Raw genomic sequence first — 13,507 nt, forward strand, 5'->3', positions numbered from 1 at the left:
CATGGGAGATCAGGCGAGAGCTTCCAGTTGCCCTCTCCCAATGGAATTGTATGGACAGACTTAATTCTCCTAGCAAAGTATTACCATCAAGAAAAGCTCACCTAAACTTTGGTGTCTAGGGTTTAATTGGGGGTCAGTCACATAGGTATGGAGTGCACACATGACTGACTTTCCTTATATAGTCTCCCACAAACCACCCCTCTCCTGCCCAGGGTCAAATTGATACAGCATGGCTCAAAGCCCGCACCATAAATCACATTGTTAGCATAGAGTACCTGCTGTGGCCCACGGCCCCAGGTATTCAAGGACATACTTATAATACTGGACCTTCTGGGGAGTTATAGATTATCTTTCAGGATCTGGACAAGAGCCAGTCATTTCTTTGAAATGTGCAGGGTTTGGACAACCCAAGCTTGCTGAGTTCACCCTTTACAGCACAATACCTCTATCATCTTACAGAGGAGGCAACCAAGGATCAGAGAGCACAATTAACTGGTCAAGAGCCACCCTCCTGGGAGGCAGAATTCAAACCTTGAACTCTGATAATAAGACAGGTCTGAGGATAGAAACAAGATCAAACAACAAATTGTGCAACAAATTACAACAACGAAGTTCTGATTATTTTTCCAATATATGCTCCATGTCTGACACATAGTGAGCCTCCAATGAATATCTGTGAGTGAGTGAGCACATAAATGAGCACTAGTATGCAGGCGCAAAGCTCTGAAACATTTCCATTCTCTGCCCTCTCCCCACATAGCAACACCTCTTGGGTGTTAAGATGATATGGCACTTAAGATAAATAGCTGCAGCGTTTATACTGCTGTCTTTGATTCACTCAAGGGATTAAACATTAATACTTTAAGTGCTTAGCTGTAGGTTGATTCCCACAAGGCAGAATCTGAGATGGAGTTTAGCATGCAGGGTGTTTATCAAGGAATGCCAGGGATCAGCCCATGGTAAGGCAGAGAAGGAGACAGGATGAGTAAAGGGAGAAGCTGAGCTGAAATTCAGCCCAATGACTGCCCCGCCAACCCAGAGCTCTCCATAATTGGGTTGAGATGCCCAAGTCTTGATCACACCTGGGCACCACATCAATCTGCCATTGGATGCTGGCTTCCCCAGGGGGTGCATGACCTCAACAGAGGTGGCTCTTGCATCCCTGACAACAGCATCTCAGCAACTGGGGCATCAAGCCCTCCCTTGACAGATCTGAGTGGCTCATCACAGCTTTTGAAAATATTTTTATTTTTTGCTTAACCACCTTAACATTCATTCCTTTTAAAATCCCTCAAAGGCACAATATGGTTATCAAATGCTACAACAAATTATATATAAACAGAGTTTGTATCATTCACCAGATCAAACATTCTCAGCTTAATAATACCAAGTTCATTTCCAATCTGACTACTTTGGGTCATATTTAATAACAAATGCATTTTGTACTTTTTATTTTAAAAGTGTTTGTTTTTCCCTGTTCTCACCTGATGGAATAAGTAAATAGCATACATAATTTTGCTTCCACCCTTTAATTGTCATGAATGCCCAGCTCACTGTTGGCTGCTGGGGAGTGGAAAAACCCACTTAGCAGAGTCCTCCTGACTTAATCCTTCTGTCCAGGTGAAGGTCACAGTGCTGGAGGACAATGATCACTTTGCCCAGTACCACTACCTGGTGACAGTCTACACTGGACATCGGAGAGGGGCAGCTACTTCCTCAAAGGTACCTGACCATTCAAGGTCGCTCAGTCAATCAGCATGTGCCACTCAGCAAAGTGCTTGCCAGTCCATTTTTGGGTTACTTTAGCAGAGTGGATTTGGCACTTTAGGGTGTGTTATTTTTTATCTCTTGCTTTTTGTTTTTTTATAGGAATCTTTTTGTCAAATAAAATATCACCCCAAGCCCCAATATTTAAAAAGAAAAAGGAGGAGTTGGTTAATGGAGAGTTGGAGTCTAGCATAGTGCCACTGGTCATCTCTCTTATCCCTATCAAGGAATAACTCAGTTAGTTGGTTACCTGCATGCAAATTTGCTCACATATGAAGAAGAACAGTCAATAAAATGATCAATGAATACAGGGAAAAGAGAATTTGTTAGAGATAGGGGAGAAAGGAAAGAGAAAAAATGCCCACCATTTGAAAACAATGAGTCTTAAATTATATTTTTTAGGTAAACTGATTAACTGGCATCTAGCTAAGAGGTCAAACTGAGCCTTGAGGTCCTTGAACAGGCTGACTGAAGGTAGTAAAGAAACTATTGCCCTGGCCGGTTTGGCTCAGTGGATAGAGCGTCGGCCTGGGGACTGAAGTGTCCCAGGTTCGATTCCGGTCGGGGGCGTGTGCCTTGGTTGCAGGCACATCCCCAGTGGTGAGTGTGCGGGAGGCAGCTGATCGATGCTTCTCTCTCTCATCGATGTTTCTATCTCTATCCCTCTCCCTTCCTCTCTGTAAAAAAAAAAAAAAAAAAAAAAAAAAAAAAAAAAATCAATAAAAATATATTTTAAAAAAGAAACTATTTCACTCATTTATAGATTCTCTGAAATCCTTGAACATTTAGCTGTGAGGCATACAGCAGGTTGTTTCTGTGATGTCTCAGCATCTTTAGTTAGGTCTGCCCTCCCTACACCATATCCCTCATCAGATACATTATCCCTTGCAGCAGCTTCCAAGGTTCCTTTACCAAAACTGAGGGCTCCAAGGAACACAGGTTGAGAACCATTGGCATTTTTATTCTGTCTTTATTTTATCAAAATTGACATTAGGCTTCATTAGTGTAGGGCATTTATCTGTTTACTTTTTATTTTTTAATCTTATTATTTTTATTTATTTATTTTTTTAAATTGTTGTATTTTTATTTATTGCTGTGTCTTAGGTCTTCAACCAGCAGTCTAAAACAGAGTAAGTGCTCAGTAACTATCTGTTAAATTAATGTAGGATTCTAAAACAAAACAAAAAAATGTAGGATTCAATTTTATCCATCTCATGAAATAACCATCTCATTTTGTTTGACACTGAAGAGTCCTAAACAGGAAGTAAAACCTGTGATGCACAGGCCATTTCTCTTTGTGGAGAGTTGCAGTCACATTTCAATCTGATATAGTTTTAGTCTGATTTCCCCTAGCACAGAAAATTAGGCATGCCCATCAGCATCACCTGGATAGCTTTAGAAAAACACAGATTCCTGGGCCCTATCCCTAATATTCCTACTTGGTAGGTATGCAGCAAGGCCTAGGTATTTTCAACATAGGGGGCACTCATTCATTCATGTCTCAATGCCAGGCCCTCTGGGAGACTGGGAATATAACTGTTACGGGGGAAACCAGTTCCTGCTCTACAACCCTTACAAATAAATATATGGGAAGTTTGGAAAGGCCACCAGACATGAATATAGATAGTATCACCCCAAATCTTCATACAACTAAAAAATAACCAGGCAGGTCCAACATTGGAGGAGAAGAGAGGATGAAAGGGCCATGCTTGCTGGTTTTCCTTGTGTTTGTTTGTTTTTTACATTTCCAATGAAATACTGCCAGTGGGGCTTGGTTACCATGTGAAGCTGGCCACTGTGGTCTCTGGATTTCAGGTGACTATAACCCTATGTGGCCTGGATGGAGAGAGTGAGCCCCACCACCTGTCAGACTCTGACATTCCAGTTTTTGAACAAGGAGGAGTGAATGTCTTCTTACTCTCCACCCTGTTCCCCCTGGGGGAACTGAGGAGCCTGCGGCTGTGGCATGACAACTCAGGGGACCAGCCAACCTGGTGAGTAGGGGTTGAGCAAACCACAAGAACCTACTAAGCCCTAGGCCAGGGCTGGGCACCATGCATTTGCTGCCTTATTGATCTTCACAGGCCTCTGAAAGACACATGGAATAGATTCCTATTTCACAGTTAAGGAAACTGAGGGTCAGAAAGGACCACCAGAAGATAAACAATCCAATCAAAAAAATGAGCAAAGGACCTAAATAGACACTTTTTGAACGAGGACACACAACAGGCCGAGAGATGCAAATCAAAACACAATTAGTAACAAAGTCACTAATCATCTGAAAGATGCAAATCAAAACACAATGATGTACCATCTCATACCTGTTAGAATGGCTATCATCAACAAATCAACAAATGACAAGTGCTGGCGAGGATGTGGAGAAAAAGGAACCCTCGTGCACTGCTGGTGGGAATGCAGACTGGTGCAGCCACTGTGGAAAACAGTATGGAGTTTCCTCAAAGTTAAAAATGGAACTCCCATTTGACCCAGTAATCCCACTTCAAGGAATATATCCCAAGAAACCAGAAACACCAGTCAGAAAGGATATATATGTACCCCTATGTTCATAGCAGCACAATTTACAATAGCTAAGATTTGGAAACAGCCTAGTAGTAAGTGCCCATCAGCAGATGAGTGGATTAAAAGACTGTGGTACATCTACACAATGGAATACTACGCTGCTATAAAAAAAGGACATTTTACCATTTGAAATAGCATGGATGGAACCGGAGAGCATTATGCTAAGCAAAGTAAGCCAGTCGGAGAAAGATAAATACCACATGATCTCACTCATATGTGGTATATAATGATCAACATAAACTGATGAACAAAAATAGATCCAGAGACAAGGTAGCACTGAACAGACAGTCCAACCTCAGAGTGAAGGCGGGGAAGTGTGGATTAGAGATCAACCAAAGGACTTGTATGCATGCCTATTAGCATAACCAATGGACACAGACACTGGGGCAGTGGGGGCTTGCCCTCGGGGCTGGGAGTGGCGGGGGTCAATGGGGGGGGGGGAAGGAGACATGTAATACTTTAAACAATAGGAAGGAAGGAAGGAAGGAAGGAAGGAAGGAAGGAAGGAAGGAAGGAAGGAAGGAAGGAAGGAAGGACGAACCACCAGTCCAGAGGCCACAGAGATTGAATCAGTATCTAGGAGAGAAACTAGAACTTGCAGCCCTGGGGTCCAGTGCTAGCTCCACCCTTAGCACTTTTGCAGCATCAACCTATCATTTAGCTCTTTGTTTCAGCATCTGTAAAATGGGGACAGATGCCAATCATGAAGACAAACCCTGCCAAATAAGAGGACATGGAGCTGATTCTCTGGTAGAAGAAGCTGCCGCTGCTGAGCACTAAACTAAGGTCATAGTCACAATGACCCTCAGGGACAAGTACTGTTAATATCCTCGTTTTACAGGAGGAAAATATAAGCTCAGGGAAGATAACTGACTTGCCCAAAGTCACAACAGCTGGCAAGTTCAAGGCCAAGACGCCTCCCCATTCTGTCTGAGGTCAAAGCTAGTGATCAAAATGAGTGGTTTCCAGCCTGACCACCCATCAGCGGCTGGCAGCTTTAGAAAAACACAGCATTGCCCTGACCGGTTTGGCTCAGTGGATGGAGCGTCGGCCTGCGGACTGAAGGGTCCCAGGTTCGATTCCGGTCAAGGGCATGTACCTTGGTTGCGGGCACATCCCCAGTAGGAGGTGTGCAGGAGGCAGTTGATCGATGTTTCTCTCCCATCGATGTTTCTAACTCTCTATCCCTCTTCCTTCCTCTCTGTAACAAATCAATAAAATATATTAAAAAAAAAACAACAGCATTTATATTGCTGCCTTTGATTTACCTAAGGGATTAAACATTAATACTTTAAGTGCTTCAGTTGTAGTTGGTTCCCATGAAGCAGACGCTGAGATGGAGTTGAGCATGCAGGGTGTTTATTAAGGACTATCTGGGCCAAAACCGGTTTGGCTCAGTGGATAGAGCGTCAGCCTGTGGACTGAAAGGTCCCAGGTTCGATTCTGGTCAAGGGCACGTAACTTGGTTGCAGGCACATCCCCAGTAGGAGGTGTGCAGGAGGCAGCTGATCGATGTTTCTCTCTCATCGATGTTTCTAACTCTCCATCCCTCTTCCTTCCCCTCTGTAAAAAATCAATAAAATATATTTTTTTTAAAAAAGGAGTATCTGGGGTCACCTCTGGGAAGGAAGGGAAAGAAGCAGGATGAGCACAGAGAGAAGTTTCGATGCAGCCCAAAAACAGCCCGGTTGACCCCCTCGCTCCCCGCCATCCCCCAGGGAACTCTGGAGCTGTCCTGACTTGTGTTGAGATGCCTAGGTCTTGATCATGCCCAGGCACTGCATCCACCAGTCACTGGATGTCAGCCTCCCCAGCAGGCTGTGTGACCTCAACAGACGTGGCTCTGGCATGCCTGACAGGGCTGTCCTCCCAGAAATGAGAAAATGCATGTAAAGAACTTCTTAGTTTAGCCGGCCAGCGTGGCTTAGTATTTGAGCATCAACCTATTGACCTGGAGGTGATGGTTTGATTCTTGGTCAGGCACATGCCCAGGGTTGCAGGCTCCATCTCCTGCAGGAGGCAGCCGATCAATGATTCTCTCTCATCATTGATGTTTCTATCTCTCCTTCTCTCTTTCTCTCTGAAATCAATAAAAATAAAATCTTTTTTTTTTAAAAAGAACTTCTTAGTTTAGTCTCCATTATGCAGTGAATGCTCATTAAAGAGTGGCTACTGATATTATTACTATTCTTATTGGTTGTAATGCAACAGAGAAATTGGCTGCTACTGGATCTGACATTCCAGCAGAGGTGAGATGACTTCATTTCTTCTAACTCAGGTTAGATGATACTTGTAAAGTCCTGAGTCCAAGATAGATAGTAGGCATATTCTCTGGGTGGAAGGAAGCCTATGGGAGGATCAAATTTTGTGTCTGCACCTCCCTGAATGCACACATTTAGATAACCTGTCTTTCCTTTTTCACTTGTTCTTGCTGCCCTTGTTATGCCCAGATTTCGTGATCCCCAAAGACCACCAGGGAGCCGAATCTGATGCAAAAGCCAAGAGCCTTTAATCAAGCTAGCTTGAGCTCCCCGTCCACCACACTCGCCGAAGCAGCGGCAGGAGGCAGAGAGAGAGCCCCAGGCCCCAAACACGCTGATTTATAGGGGGCCTGGGAGAGGTAGGAGGGGTGAGGTAGTGTGGCCTCCACTGATTGGTCGGGGTCAGGTTGCACATGGGGGCAGGGCGCGGCTTACTTTCCTCTTGCATTTCTATTGGCTAATTCAAAAGTGTGGGTTGGGCTCTTGGAGAGGTTCTAGGGCGGGAACCTGACTCCACAAGGTGGAGGACATGGAACAAAGGGAACATGGAGTCGGTCTCTCCCCGCCCTTTCACCCTGTGTTGGGGTTAATCATTTCTAGCATCATAACTGTGAAAATATGGCAGCCTTCAACAGCTGGCTCCCTACCCTAGCTGAACTCCCCACGTGAGGCCAAATTCACCTACTGATTGGGGCATTTTGATCAAGGCATCAAGAACAGTGAAGAAAAAAATAAAATCTCTCTTTACAGGAGCTCTTGTTCTTGGGCTCAGGTTTGCAAAGGTGTTCAAAGAAGTCTCGCCCCCCTGACCTTGTCCTCAAAAGTGTGGGTCCTTTCTCCAGGTACATGAGCCGGGTGCTTGCGCATGACCTGGCAATGGGCAGGAAGTGGTATTTCCTCTGCAACTCGTGGCTGTCCATCGATGTCGGAGACTGTGTCCTTGACTTCCAGTGGCTTCAGAGCAGGACAGGAAACAATTCAGGTACTTTCTTTTTCCTTTTTAAGCACATGCTCTTTACTTTCTTCTTTCATTTCTAGGGAACTTGCATCACAATCCAGGCGCAGCCAAATAAAAGCACATTTCAGCTATCAGAACTGGGTGGCTTTGAGTGTGTAACATTAATGACCAATCAGTTTTTCTTGTTGGGAATAAAAGGCCCTGGAGGGACAAGGACCCTTCCAGACAGAGTTATCTTCAAAGTGATGAAAATAGTTAAGGTTGAAACAGTTATGCATATTTCCTTATGAATGTCACAGAATAATATTTTTATGAGGAAACAGACTGATTTGAATGGTGACTCAATGTCTGTTCATTTGGGGCTTCTTCTACATGTTATTTTTACACCAGCATTTGTCTCACTTTGCTTTACTTCCTTCCTTCCACATCTATCTCCAAACACATAAAAGCAAATTAAAATGTACACATACATATAACACCATAGAATGTTGTTTATCTTATCTCTTTTAAAATTGTGTTACTCAAAATGATACAACAGTATGTTAAGGTCAAACTTTTCCTTATCAGCTGCATAATGTTCTGTAGAATGAATGCCCCACAACTCATTCAACCATTCTCTTATCAGTGAACACTAAGTCTGTTTCCAATATTTAAAAATCAAGAGACTTCACAAAAAATGGCAAGTATGGGAATGCTGAAGCAATATTCCTGCATGACACCAATGTGCTGGAGCTCAGTCTCAGCCTTCCTCTTACAGGGACCATATGCTCTCCAGTTTACCACAGTCCTCACACTCCCTATTACACTACTTCCAACCCACTTCACTCATTTATTTGACTTATTTACATCTACCTGGGCCCCTTTAAGCACTTGGGTTTGTGATCTGTACTAGAAATGGCTTTTTAAAAAATCTCACCCCAGAATATTTTTCCATTGCTTCCCCACCTCCCATTTTTAGAGAGAGAGTGGGAGGGAGGAAGGGACAGGAGAGAGAGAGAGAAACATCCATGTGAGAGAGACTCATCAATTGGTTGTCTCCCCCATGCACCTGACCAGGGCCAGGGATCAACCCACAACCCAGGTACGTGCCCTTGATCAGGAATTGAACCTGAGATACTTCAGTGCACAGGCTGACACTCTAACTACTGATCTACACTGGCCAGGGCTTAAATGTCTTTTGAGTTAGGTTTGTTGTTGTTTTTTTAAAGTCTGTTTCCAGTGCATTTACTGAAATGTGACTTTTCCTTTCAGCTGCCACTGTGAGCAGCAGCTCAGCCTCCAAGGGGGAAAAAGTCTGAATTAGAGAGACTTGGACCCCAAAAGAGGTATAATAAGACATGAGATGGACCACAAAGTCCCACATGCCTGCTATTGACTTGCTGCATGACCTTAAATAAGTCCCTCACCTCTTCAGGTCTCAGCTTCCACATCTGAAAAATTAGTTGTTCAATGTACCTACCCCAAAAGGGACCTGTGCAGGTCCCATGAAATGATGTAGGTACAAGGCTTAGCACAGTGAGTGGCTCAGAGTAAGTTCCCAATTGCAGGAGCAGATACTATCCTCCAATTGTATCAAAACATGTGATGCCTAAAAACTAGACAAGGAGCTTTCTACAGGCAGGAGCGTGTCATTAGTCCATGAATCCTTGGTGCTCAGTGGAGCACTGGCCCACAGTGCTAGGATCACCAAATATTTGTTGAATGAGTAGAACAACCATTTGGAAAATTGCTGTTGTTGGCAACTGACCTCTTTCTTTACTCTGAGTCCAAGCCACCCACACACCCCAGGGTGGCATCCAAGTATTATACAACCCTGGAGGGTGCTGGCATTGACCAATAAGAACAGAGCCAGCTGAGAATATCAGCTCTGCACACTCTCAAGAGAATCTGAGCCCTTGAGAGCTTCTGTGGTTAAACTACATTGTATTCACAGAGAAATAATACGAATTAAGGGGAATGTGGTACCATTTTCAGAGACCCTATCTGTTAATTTTAATTCTCTCAAACTGAGTCTGAACTCAGAACCTGGAATTTTAACTGATATCTTTTAATGCTCTAATTATAACAAATCCAATAATATTATAGTTCTATTATTACCTTAAAATTATAACAAAAGTAATAATTGTTAACACGGATGAACATTCACCTATATGCCAGCTACTTTGCCAAATGCTTTATAAGAATTATCACTGTTAATCCTTTCGACAATCTGGTGAGGCAGGTTCTGTTATTACCCTCATTTTACAGATGAGTGAGTTGAGGTGCAAAGAGGAAAGCGACCTGCCTGAGGTCACACAGCTAGTAGGAGGGCAGTCTAGGATTCCAGCCCACTTGGTTCAGAGTCCCCATCATTAACTCTAAGTGATGCTGCCAGGTTGATGTATTTCTTATACAATAGAAAAATAGGTGATAAATCTTAGAAACAAACCCCACCTTCTCATCCCAAGATTATTCCAAAGAGACCAGTCTTCTCCCATCCTATCTCCTTAAGTGGCTGTCCCTCTCTCCCTGCCTGTCCACAGCCACCTGTTCTTCATGAAGACCTCCATGGGCTTCCAGGACAGACACATTTGGTATTCCATCTTCAGCTGCTCAGCTCGGAGCAACTTCACCCGCGTCCAGAGGGTGTCCTGCTGCTTCAACCTGCTCCTCTGCACCATGCTGACCAGCATCATGTTTTGGGGTGTTCCCAAGGACCCAGCTGAGCAAAAAATGGACTTGGGTAATTCCCACTGTCATGGCAGTCAGGTGAAGATGAGTGGTTGGTGAAGATGAGCTGTCACTGCTCCAGAAATGCCACACAGTTCCAGAGCTCCCAAGACCACCTCAGTTTCAATAATTCATTAGAAGGACTCACAGAAGTCAGAAATACTGTACAACTATACTCATACTTATTACAGAGAAAAACACACAGATTAAAACCAGGAAAGGGAAGAGGCACATGGCGCAGGGTCCAGGAGAGACCAACCGGGGAGCTTCTAGTTGTTTCCTCCCAGTGGAGTTGTGAATGAGTTGTGCTCATTCCTCCTGATAATGACATGTGACAATACACATAGAGTATTGCCAACCAGGATGCTCACCCAAGCCTTGCTGAGTTTTTATGGGGGCTTGTTCACATAGAAGTGACTGCTCCCCTGCATGACTAGCCTTATCCTCCAGTTCCTCCAGAGGTTGAGGAAATATCATGTGGCCAAGGTCCCTACCATAAATCACACTGTTAGCATAGACTATACAGTGTGACCCAAGACCCCAGATAAACAAAGGTGTACCTACAACGCAGGACATCCCAAGGGCTTAAGAGGTCACCTCGTAGGAGCCACTCAGGGGCCAGACCCCTCCTTGGGCAAGTTTAATCCTTACTGCATGGCCACCTCCTGGAAGAGGAAGAGACTCTCCCACTGACCTTTTCCCTTCCTCTGCCTCAGGTAAAAATGAATTTACTTGGCAAGAAGTGATGATTGGGCTGGAGAGCTCTCTCCTCATGTTCCCCATCAACCTCCTGATTGTTCAGATCTTTCGAAACACCTGACCTCGGGTCACTAAGGAGCAGAAAACTGGGAAATGTGACAGGGGGTCTCCCAGTCCAACCCCCTCACCACAGCCCCTGGAGGATGGCCTTCTGACACTTGAAATGGTGACCAAGGTATCTTCTCAGCCTTGGTGGTGTGGGAGGTGCTCCAGCCTGGGCAGAAGTAGGGGTGTAAACTCAGCATTAGGGCCTGACAACCTCATGCTTTCTGACAGTAACAATCATCAAGATTCATCAAGTGCATACACACATGTGCATGTACACATGTGCACCTACACATGTATACATAACACATGTGCACCATACAAAGAAACACACATACCTACAAACATCTACATGCATACAGATATACACAAATATATACATCTACACACATACATGTGCATGCACACATACACAAATTTATAAATGTTTACACACATGCACACATATACAAACCAACACCTACATATACACACATGCATACACACACATTTCTGGGGTAAATACTGTGTGCAAAATATTGCACCTTCATCATAGATCAGACTGGAAGCCCATAGAAAGGACTCCCTCTGCACTCATGCACTCAGTAAGTAAGCACTTGTTGAGTGCCTAAAAGTGCTACACTTTGAGGAATACAGCCTGGAATGCACCAGTTCAAATCCTAGAAGAGGGATTTTATAGGTGACAAATGGAAGCACAGGGTGGTCCAACATCATGTCTCAGTGTGCAGAGCTAGGATTCAAACCCACATTGTCCGGCCCCAGGGCGAATGCTTTTGACCACTTGGCTGCCCACTTAGCTATAGCTAACACCCCTTATCCTACCTGGTCTGACCTGCAGGATATGTGGAGACTTGTCAGCTCCCTGTTTCAAGTTCTGAAAATGCCATCCCCTGCCTCAGGCTGGGACTTGGCAAACTTGATGGACATCAACCAACAGCTGGCCTTGCTGGAAGACATCATCTGTCTGCAGAACATGGCAGGGCAGATGTTCTGGAAGAAGCCAAACAGAGAGAGGGCCCGTTAACACTCACTCTTGGGACAGAGAAGTGAGAGGTAGGCCCTGATGTTTCTGTGCTGACAGGGGGGCATGTTGGATCCAGGTGGAGACAGGACTGAGGGCATGTCTATTCACTAAGGGGTCAAGAAGTCCTACCAGAGTCTCCCTCACCAGCCTTCACTCCAACCACTTGCCACTGCCTCAATCTCAGTACCACAGTCACCCTGCTCTCTTCACAATGCCAAGATGCCTTCCCACTAAAGGCCTTCACACAGCCTAGTCTTTTAATCTAGAATATTCTTTCTCCTTTCCTCACTTGGCTAACTCCTAGTAAGCCTATGGTCTGGATTTAAGCATCCCTTCCTCAGGGGAGCCCACAACAGGGTCTCCAGGCACATGCTCTTTAGCCTTGAAGCTTCCCTTACACTGTTTTCACACTGCTTGTTGCCAAATCATGAATTGTGAGGAGAGTTGTTTAAAGTCTGCACTGTCCTTCCTGGAACATGAGCATTGTGAGATGGGACCCACCTGACCATCTTGTCTCTGTTGATTCCCCAGTACCTGGCCCCAAGCAACACATAGAAAGCATGTAACAAACATGCACAAGACGACCTCAGCATAGGAGGTCATTATGGAATGCACAAAGCAAAAGCCATGTTCCTCTGTATTTAGCTAAGAATAGCACTGGCCAGCCTTATAGCTTGGGCCACTCAGAAGAACCATGTCTGGGTACTGGCTCTGCCATTAATGGGCTGTGTAACCTTGGACAAGATACTTCAGTTCTCTGTGCCTCCATTTCTTTTTCCTGTAAAGTATTTGGGGGGTGCAAAGTCAAAACAGATCCATTTCCAAATGTGTGGGACAGGACACAGATGATGGATAAGACAGTAAAAAAACATTAAGAACATTGAATCACAGAGTGAAAAAGATTCCTCTCCATTCTCTTCCAATCCATCTAATTAAGTCAAGAAAAAGGTCTTAGTTTGGTACTACTGTGTCAACACCTCTTTAACACTTGCTAATCTCTGTTTAGCAGATAGATAGCAATCCTCAAATTTAGAGCCTTTTGAGACAATATTCTGCTAGAATTTTGTAACATGGTTTCATTTTTATTAAGTTCTATGTGAGATACATTATTCTGGTTTAAATTAGTCTCTCCCCTCTTGTCCCTTTCCTGTCCATCTTCCATCCAGATCCATGCTGCCAGTGTTTAGACAAGGCTGCCCAACAGAACTTCCCACAGTTTTGTATCTGCGCTGTCCAATATGACAGCCACTCTCCACATGTGGTTGTTTAAATTAAAATAATGGAAGTATGATCCACCTAGCTCCTTGGCTTGTTGCAAAGATTGACTTAAGTCATAAGACACATGCAACTCTTAGGCTCCAGCCTAACACAAAGCAGGTATTCAGTAATGGGTGTTGTGATTGC

General features: G+C 44.3%; 1 protein-coding gene across 1 annotated transcript in view; it reads left to right on the top strand.

The window, feature by feature from the left end:
• LOC308236002 (polycystin-1-like protein 2) overlaps positions 1 to 13,507 on the top strand; it is a gene marked incomplete at its 3' end in the record, with an annotated part of 89,127 nt that overhangs the window by 37,285 nt on the left and 38,335 nt on the right. Inside the window, 10 exon segments of the mRNA XM_080645218.1 lie at positions 1,621 to 1,722; positions 3,583 to 3,761; positions 7,451 to 7,551; positions 7,554 to 7,590; positions 10,089 to 10,288; positions 10,992 to 11,092; positions 11,096 to 11,209; positions 11,918 to 12,070; positions 12,076 to 12,126; positions 12,130 to 12,132. Coding sequence (XP_080501344.1) covers positions 1,621 to 1,722; positions 3,583 to 3,761; positions 7,451 to 7,551; positions 7,554 to 7,590; positions 10,089 to 10,288; positions 10,992 to 11,092; positions 11,096 to 11,209; positions 11,918 to 12,070; positions 12,076 to 12,126; positions 12,130 to 12,132 — 1,041 coding nt within the window.

This window comes from Plecotus auritus (genome assembly GCF_963455305.1).
Source record: "Plecotus auritus genome assembly, chromosome: 10".
NCBI lineage: Eukaryota > Metazoa > Chordata > Mammalia > Chiroptera > Vespertilionidae > Plecotus > Plecotus auritus.